At 39.5% G+C, this 9,808-nt stretch overlaps 1 protein-coding gene across 1 annotated transcript in view; it reads right to left on the bottom strand.

Moving 5' to 3' along the window:
- Positions 1–213: 213 nt before the first annotated feature.
- LIN7A (lin-7 homolog A, crumbs cell polarity complex component) overlaps positions 214–9,808 on the bottom strand; it is a 134,057-nt gene continuing 124,462 nt past the window's right edge. The window contains exons 5-6 of the mRNA XM_065887702.1: positions 6,623–6,841; positions 214–334 (exon numbers count right to left, since the gene is read on the bottom strand). Coding sequence (XP_065743774.1) covers positions 6,623–6,841 — 219 coding nt within the window. The 3' untranslated portion in view covers positions 214–334. The remainder of the gene's footprint in view (positions 335–6,622; positions 6,842–9,808) is intronic.

The raw sequence follows: 9,808 nt of genomic DNA, 5'->3' as shown, positions 1-9,808 counted from the left end.
CCTGGCCCTGGTGATTTATCTGAAAGTCATGGACTTTATTCTTCTTATTCTGTTTCAGTCTGCAGACTGGAAAACCTCTCCCTTTACACACTGAGAATTCCCACTGCAGTGAATGGAAGGTCTGTGTGTGTAAAGAGCACGTGAGCAGCGGGGGTTTAGCCCCAGAGAAAGAAGGTGTCGAGTTGCCTTTGTAAAGAATTTATACACCACGTGTTCACAGTTTCTTGACAGGTATAATTATCAGTGTTGTCTTTTCCTTTACTATGTGCTGGGATTCTGAAGCACGGTTTCAAACTTGTGACTATTGGGTGTTTGATCAAGTAGCTTCAAGGACCTGAAAGGGGGGGGGAAAGAGTGAAGAGAAATCAGTGATTAGTATTCAACTACAATATGCTAAAAATATCAAAGAAGCATGTGCTATGTGAGAACAGCAAGGATTATTTTGGGCGCTATCATTCATGCACAGCCTTCCACATGTGAAAAAACTGATGTCTGCAAAGGAAGTAATTATCAAATGAGGATGGAAAAGACACAGTTATTCCCTAAGATTAAAGTTTAAAAAATCAGTTTGGAAACATTTCAAATGTAAAACATTTCTTCCTCCCAATTCCAGATGACTCTCTTTTTCTTCACGAAGGCAAAGAAGAGGTAACTTTTATATATTATGATTCTTAGGGTGACTAGTGTTGCTCCTGCTGAGATACATGCAAGCAAAGCCTCTCTCTGATAGGCTGGAAGCACCAATATCCCTTCTGTAAAGCAGATAGTAGGCCTGTCTCTTCTCCTACGAGGTCAGCCAGCCTGACACAGAGTAGAACAGAGTAAGCAGATGCCCCACGTGGTCACATTTGGGGGAGCAGCCTCCCCAAACGTTCCCCCAGACCTGTCACTTTTCTACCATTATGGAGTCATTTCTGTCAGAAAGAACAGTGGTTTTCAATCTTTGTTTTTAAAGCTGCAGATATTTTTATTTCAATGAATGCAGAGCACCACATACAAAAAAAAATTTTAACGGATTGTTCTGGTTGATGTGAAAGTGTGCGTGGGGGGTAGGTTTGCCATCTGCCTACTCTGCATCAGCACTCTCCAGCCACCAAGCCTTCTAGAGAAATGCCTAAAAGCACCTTGGGCCTACAGCGTGGAACGGAAAGTCAAGCATGAGGCCACTGTGCTTCTTCAGGAGTCACCTAACAAGATATTGCATAAAAATATCACCTGCCATTAACATTCTAACTACTATACTACTGCCACTACTATTACTATTGAGTGCTCACCAATTGCCCATATTTTGTAAAGAGTTTTACATATGTTTTCTTATTTAATCTCCATAACAGACCATTTTCATGAGTCTCACATTGAATAACTTCCTTCAAGTCCCTTAGCTACCAGGTGACAGAGCTACCAAGTGACTGAGTTTTTAATCCATTAACTTATCATACAGTTACATGTCCTAAGGGAATGGGACTTAGAGCAGATGAATTTTAATAAGAGTCTTGGGTCTCTTCATCTACCCAGAAGGGGAGTAGGCCTGAGGGATATGCCAGCAGCTGAGAGAGCACTGGGCATCCAAACTGTGCATCACTGAGATACCCACTGGGAAGAACCACCTGCACCAAATGTTCTCATTATTTCCCTCATTCCCATGATTTACAATTGAACAGATTAATAATTCATTTTTTTAAAAATAAAAGCCTCATTTTCACATTAGTTTAAATTTTGTTGATCAAATTGCTTTGCTAATTTTTCAATGAGCCACTGTGGTAGGCAGAATAATGGCCGCTGAAATATGTCCACGTTCTAATCCCCAGAACCTGTGAATATGTTAGATTCCAAGGTAAGGAAAATTAAAGTTGTAGATGGAAGTAAGCTTGCTAAACAGCTGATGTTAAAATAGGGAGAGTATCCTGAATTGTCCAGGTGGGTCCAATGTAATTAGAAGTGGAAGACAGTGAGAGAAGAAAGACTCAGGGAAGGGGATGTGATGACAGAAGCAGAGGTCAGAGAGACGCAATGTGAGGACTCGACCATCACTGGTGGTTTGGAGGGTGAGGAATGGAACCAGGAGGCAAGGAATGCAGGCATCCCCTAGAAGGTGGAAAAGGCAAGGAAATGAATCTTCCCCTAGAGCCTCTGAAAGCCCAGTGAGACTGTCTTGGGCTTCTGTCCTACATTATTACAAGAAAATTAATTTGTATTCTTTTAAGACATTAAATGTGTTTTGTAATTTTTAGGGCAGCAACAGGACACTAATAGAGCTGTAATGGCGAAGTACTCTGAAGCACAGGGCACTGTTTTAGAGGTCAGTGGTGAGGGTTAGTGCCTTTGCTAGTATTGCTAGTATCTACTAGTATTGCTAGTATCTAGTATTGCTAGTAGCTAGTATCTAGTATTGCTAGTAGCTAGTATCTAGTATCTATCTAGTATTGCTAGTATCTAGCGCCTTTGCTAGTATTGCTAGTATTGCTAGTATCTACACTCTAAGCAGTGTAAGACTGAATTCCTGGAAAGCTCATGTGAATGTGTCTATGAGGCGGGATGGGATATAAAAGGGCAGGTGCCATTGAAGAAAGAGGTAGAGCAGCACAGCTGTTAAAAGAGGCGGGCTTCCCTGGTGGCGCAGTGGTTGAGAGCCCGCCTGCCGATGCAGGGGACACAGGTTCGTGCCCCGGTCCAGGAAGATCCCACATGCCGCGGAGCGGCTGGGCCCATGAGCCATGGCTGCTGAGCCTGCGTGTCCAGAGCCTGTGCTCCACAATGGGAGAGGCCACAACAGTGAGAGGCCCACGTACCACAAAAAAAAAAAAAAAAAAAAAACATGAGATGATGGGCTTCCCTGGTGGTGCAGTGGTTGAGAATCCACCTGTCAATGCAGGGGACATGGGTTCGAGCCCTGCTCCGGGAGGATCCCACATGCAGCAGAGCAACTAAGCCCGTGCGCCACAACTACTGAGCCTGCACTCTAAAGCCCGCAAGCCACAACTCCTGAGCCCGTATGCCACAACTGCTGAAGCCCGTGCGCCTAGACCCCGTGCTCCGCAACGAGAGGAGCCACCGCAATGAGGAGCCCGCGCACCACAATGAAGAGTAGCCCCTGTTCGCCACAACTAGAGAAAGCCCACAGGCAGCAACGAAGACCCAATGCAGCCAAAAGTAAAAATAAATAAAACAAAATAAAATAAATGAGATGCTTATGGGGTGGGGGACAAAATAGGTGAAGGGGATTAAGAGGTACAAGCTTCCAGTTATAAAATAAATAAATCATGGGACAATGTATAGCATAGGGAATATAGTCAATAATACTGTAATAACATTGTATGGTGGCAGGTAGTAACTAGACTTATCGTGATGATCAATTTATAATGCATATAAATGTCAAATCACTATGCTGTATGCCTAAAACTTAATAATCAAAGTCAACTACACTTCAGTAAAAAAAAGAAAAAGAAAAAAAAATGCTTAAAGCTGAATAAATGTGACACTTTCTCACAAAAAGTGGGTATAGTATTAAAAAGAAACCTATATTCATATTATCTGCTTAGGTTTCTGTAATGTAATTATGTAGTGATCATATTTACTACATTTAAGAAATGTAGTATAATCTTCCTGATTAACAAAGATGGAAGTGAGGAAAAAAGACAACTGAAATTCACTTCAGGAGAAGTTTAAAATTAAAAGTAGGCATAAGACACGTTTTCCACACACTACTTGCATTCAACCTATTTTACATCTGTATGTACCACTGACCATTGCTAGTTACTTAATAACTTCTACCATCTCAGACAAAATATTATTTCTAATTTATAGAACAGAAGTTACATTTCATGTGATAAACAGTAAGACAATATCTGACAAGTATTTTTGCTTTACCTGGTCTTTGCTTGACTTGTCAAACTTAAAAAAAAAAAAATCAGAGATCTGTTCAAAGTAAATAGTTTCAGATCTCTTCTCAAAAGCAACCACAGTATGAGTTAGCAAGCGTAACAAATCCCATTTAATCCTTAAAAAATCTAATTAATTAAAAGTTGAACAAGAGCTAACGTAGGTCTCTTTGACTGAATCCACCATAAAATCCATGGATGACATGACAGAGTTGTACTTTGCTTGTACTTGAAATGGTCACTACAGTTTCATCTCAAGGGTCCATGATGCTGTGCACTACAAGTGCTGTCTTGGCAGGCATAGATATAAATATCATGTTCACTTAAACAGAGCTTTACCGTATCCTGTGCAACAAATAAACATGGTTTTAAATGCCTTTTACTAAAAATGTTACTCTTCGATAATGAGACAGTAGGAAATTCTCAAGTGATTTAATGAAGACTGATGGAACAGAGAAATGGAATTGAGTAAGTGGCCCAGCAGTATTTATAGCCAAGTTGTATACTTCCAAAGATGACTGAATGAGCATAAATACTGGAAGCTTTTAGTAAGACCTCAGAAGTCGGAATGACAACATACTTCTTTTAAAACATTTTAAAACAATTTTACTATGGGCCAGTGTGGTAAAACAATTTAGGAGAATTGGTACAAGTCTGTATTATTGAGAATGGAAGAAAAAATGTGTTCAGGAGAAGAGTGTCAATGTTTGAAGAATACTGGATTGTTATTATTAGCAAGAAGACCTTTGCAAGGATTCTGAAAGTACAAATGTGAAGTACCTTTATGTTTGAAATGGATTAGAGAGAAGGATATGGACAAAATGACTTGTCTGTATGCATCCAGATCATTGCGTCATCCCAGCCCAAACCACCATATCTCTTGCTTGGACTCCTATATAATAGTCTCCTAACTGGTCTCTGTTTTTACTCTTACCCTGCACTAATCTATTCTCCCCATAGCAGCCAGAGTGATCTCTTTTAACACATAAATCATGTCACTCTTTTGCTTAAAAACCTTCAGTGGTTCCCACTGCAATAACATCTAACTTCCCTAAGCAGTTTAAAAAGCTCTCTATAACCTGGCCCCCATCTATCTAACTGTCCTTCTCACTCTTTATTGTGTAACTACCTCAGCTTTCTTTCTATTCCTCAAACGTCAAATAGGCTCACATCTGCCTCAGAGCTACCGTACTGGCTATTTCCTCCTCTTCTTAGGCTCATTTCCTGGCTTCGCACTGTCATTCAACCTCAGCTTCAGTGTCACCTCCTTCGAGGGGTCTTCCCTGATCACCTCACAGAAGGTCATCACCTAGCCAGTCTCTATCAAAGCACACGATTTTAACTCTACAAAGTACTGGTCTCAATAGGATATTTTTTCTCTACTTGTAAATTAACTATCTCCTCCAACCAGAATGTAAACACCATGACAGCAAGGATTTTGCTCTGCTCCTGCTGTTTCTACAGCCCACTGAACAGTGCTTGGCCCATCACGGTAACAAATAAATATTTATTGTTAAATAAATGTAGTTTTTAGAATGGAATGTAATTTTAGATAAAGACACCAAACTGTGATATATATATAACAAAACTAGCAGGCTATAAAAGAAAGATAGTTGAATCCCCAGAACTCTCTGTGAATAAATCCCATACTCTTTTTACTTCCCCACGCAGCTTCTTTTCATGAGTGGCACAAAAATGTTGAAAATCTCTTCTCGAATTCAGTGTGTGCAAATAGTAATCTAATATTGAATGAGTTAAAACCACCATTACCCACTGTCATCTTCCCAACAACATTTGAACCTCATTTCAAATACACATTTGCAGACATCATAGCATAGAGGTATATAACAATATGAACTGTCTCTTCCAAAGGATAGCAAGGAAAATTTATGTAACTCCAGAATTTCTGATGTTGGCACATGAAATACTTGGCAAAATAAGAAGGGAAAATATTCTATTACAATAATTCTTTTAAGTGTGGTTGTGGGGAATCCATTGACGCTATTGCAGCTTTGTATCATTCATCTAAAACATGGTGTTTTAGTGATACTTACTGTGAAGGGGTGTTTGAGGATTAGGAATGACATGTGAGAGCCTAGCACATAACAGGCTCTTCAGACATGGTGATTCTCACTCTTAACATTTTTTCTTGAATTTTCTTTAAAACATGTAGCAAAAACCTGATTTAGCATTCTCTGTCACAAAGTGGAATTTAGAAAAAGGCAGGTGTACCTTAGACACATTTTAACTGAGCACCCAGAGAGAATTTCAAAATCTCTCAGAGCATAAACACTGCCAGGTCTCTACTTCATTCTTTTCAGTGGAGCAGTTTTCTAGTAAACTGTTTCAGTTTAGTTTGTACACTGTGCAAAGGCAACTGGCCAAGGAGGTGAGGGGGGCTGGAATCTAGCCCACACTCTTGTCATATAGCCATGTGCCTGAGGATCTGGGTTTGCACAGAGGCTGCATTTTTGTAGTTTGTATAAAGGCATCATATAGTGTGTACCTGGCCTCCTAAAGAATATCATTTTTCAAAAATACCTTACATTTGCAGGGAATATGGCTGAATGGCACATAAAGTAAGCAACTGTCTTGTTTACATTTTCTGAGGTCATTTTTTTTATTTGTTTGATTTTGTTTGGATTATTAAATCTAGTAATTATGTTCCAGCTGTCTAAGAAACTATATTTAAAAAAAAAAACCATGTAAGGGTCTTTCCTTGTATAGAAGAAGGCACCTCTTACCTATGACATGTGGTTTTGCTGTGTTTGTTGCTGCCGCTGCTGTTGCTGTTGTTGAATTAGCAATTGTTGCTGCTGCCGACGCCGGGCTGTCCGTAGCTTTTCAAAGCGAGCCTCCATTTCTTCCAAGACTTTCGGGGTGTATCGGACCACCAGCTTGACGCTGTCCTTAGCAGCCTTGAGTAGTTCCACAGCTTTCTCATGGTGTTCTCCTTCTACACTCTGAAAAGACAGTGACATTTCTTAAAGGGGAGAGTTTCCATGTTGTTTTCTCGAGAGCCAAATGTGAAATTAGTGTCATAGTACAATCCTACTCTGAAATTTCAAAAAGATATGGCAAATGAGATGTATTGCCATTGTTATTATTTATTACGTTTGTAGCTGAATCGTGGGCAGGTTAGGCTGCACTAGGGTACGGGATGGATTGAATGGAGGTTCAAGTTAGGAGGGTGAGAAACAGTGAAGAACTAAACGATAACACTAACATTTAGAATGGAATTTCTAAATTTCACCTGGAAGAGTAAATGCACTAGTCTGGACACTTTGGAAAAAATTTAAAAAGAGTAACGAATGGGGACTTTGCCTATCTGATATTAACGTTTATTAAGAATCTAGGGCTTCCCTGGTGGCACAGTGGTTGAGAATCTGCCTGCCAATGCAGGGGACACGGGTTCGAGCCCTGGCGTGGGAAGATTCCACACGCCGCGGAGCAACTAGGCCCGTGAGCCACAGCTACTGAGCCTGCGTCTGGAGCTTGTGCTCCCAACAAGAGGCCGCGATAGTGAGAGGCCCGTGCACCGCGATGAAGAGTGGCCCCCGCTTGCCCCAACTAGAGAAAGCCCTTACACAGAAACGAAGACCCAACACAGCCAAAAATAAATAAAGTAATTAAAAAAAATAAAAGAATCTACAATGCTTAAAGCAGTGTCTTATTGGTGTAGTAAGGAACAGTAGAACGAAACAGAGTCTAGAAGTAGATCCATCATATATAAATCTTGATTGTATGATAAATGTGAAATTTGGACCAAAGGGGAAAAGGATTGTTAAATAATGATGCTGAAACAACTAAAATAAAGCACAGGTCAGTGTTCATCATCTTGCAATGCAAAAGGAATTCTTAAGTAAAAATACCAAGAAACCCCCCCACAAAAATCAGATTTAAAGATTGTAAGTTTCTATGTCTCACACACCATGAAAGGTCAAATAACAAACTATAAAAAATATTTTCAATACACGACAATTTGTTAATATTCTTCAAATGAAGAGCTCTTACAAGTCAGTAAAGGTCTAAGCAAAATAGGCGAGAGAACTCATGGACAAATAATAATTTTTAAAATGCCCAATAAACCTATGAAAAATGTCCAAGATCCCTAATAATTAAAGAAATATAGATGAAAAAATATTTCATTTTTAATTTAAAAATGGTAAAGATGTATTTTTAAATATGGTGTATTGACAAGGACGTAGGGAAAAGGTACTTATATACTGTTAATATAACACAAACTGGTACAGTTTTTCTGGAGGGCACTATCGTTATGCACTGGATAAACCCTTTATAAATGAAGATTTTTCAGGAAAATTTACTAAGGATAAAATCAGATATACACACATACCTATAAGATAGATGTGATGTGACAGAAAACAAAAAATAAATAAATTCTTGGCTTTTGAGTTTCAGAAATACACTTTGAACGTCATGGCACAGACAATAGTTGGGGAAACTATGTTTACTATAAGTAAACTCAAAGAGGCTCCCTTTGTGTGTGTGTGTGTGTGTGTGTGTGTGTGCGTGTTATTTAACATCTTTATTGGAGTATAATTGCTTTACAATGGTGTGTTAGTTTCTGCTTTATAACAAAGTGAATCAGTTATACATATACATATGTTCCCATATCTCTTCCCTCTTGCATCTCCCTCCCTCCCACCCTCCCTATCCCACCCCTCTAGGTGGTCACAAAGCAACAACCTAAGTGCCCATCATTGGATGAATGGATAAAGAAGATGTGGCACATATATACAATGGAATATTACTCAGCCATAAAAAGAAACGAAATTGAGCTATTTGTAATGAGCTGGATGGACCTAGAGTCTGTCATACAGAGTGAAGTAAGTCAGAAAGAGAAAGACAAATACCGTATGCTAACACATATATATATGGAATTTAAGAAAAAAAAAAATGTCATGAAGAACCTAGGGGTAAGACAGGAATAAAGACACAGACCTACTAGAGAATGGACTTGAGGATATGGGGAGGGGGAAGGGTAAACTGTGACAAAGTGAGAGAGTGGCATGGACATATATACACTTCCCAACCCTTTTAAGGTTTCTCCAGGTTGGGATTAGGGAGTAGTAAAAGAGAAGAAAAGTTGTAATCAGACATAATGGAACCCTGAGAAAAGGAGGCAGTCCTTCCCTTTCAGCTGATCCCCAGGGTAGATGACATAACTCCTATTTTATAGGATCCAAGTGCAAAGGCCTTCTTGACTTGCTTCCTGGGTTAAACTCGGGGGAGAAACATGTGTGATGTGACAGACAGAGAGCAAGATAGGCTTAAACACTGCCAGAATACTGAAGAGTGGCACTGAAGTGGCAGAGAAGGCCACCCAAAATTGGTTGAGATTACATTTTCACAAGCCAAGGAGAAGGGGGGCTAAAATGAATATTATCTTGAGTTACAAAAAACAATTTGCATTTCAAGCACACAAATTATATCTTGAGATTCCTAATTACGACTATTGTACAGATTTGGAGACTTAAGAATTGTGTTCCATTCTGTCATTTGCTTCAGCGAGGTGGATGTGGACTGCAGAAAAAAAATGCTTTGAACTTAGCAATGAGATAGCCATTGGTGGCTTTCAGTCATTTGAAAACCAGGCAGATACTAAGGGTTTAAGAAATGACTGTGGAGAGCCCTGGAGGCAACTTATATAACCACTCCTTTGCCAAGTCTGGGTTAAATAGAGAGCAAGGGGTTATAAATAGCTGTTGAGCCGAGTGAATTTTTATCTGTGGCGGAAGCCTAGGAAAATAGGCTTATTCACTGATTAATTTATTCCTTTAATTATTCACTCAGTCATTGACTTGGACACTCAACAGATGTTTATTAAGCATTTATTTTACCAGTCATGTTCTACTAAGTTCTCTGGAAGAACATGGACAGGGGAAAACTGACAACTTTATATAACACAA

This window comes from Phocoena phocoena, chromosome 11, assembly GCF_963924675.1.
Source record: "Phocoena phocoena chromosome 11, mPhoPho1.1, whole genome shotgun sequence".
In the NCBI taxonomy this organism is placed as follows: Eukaryota; Metazoa; Chordata; class Mammalia; order Artiodactyla; family Phocoenidae; genus Phocoena; species Phocoena phocoena.
Note: the sequence above shows the minus strand (reverse complement) of the source record. Positions and strands in the feature narration are given on the sequence as shown.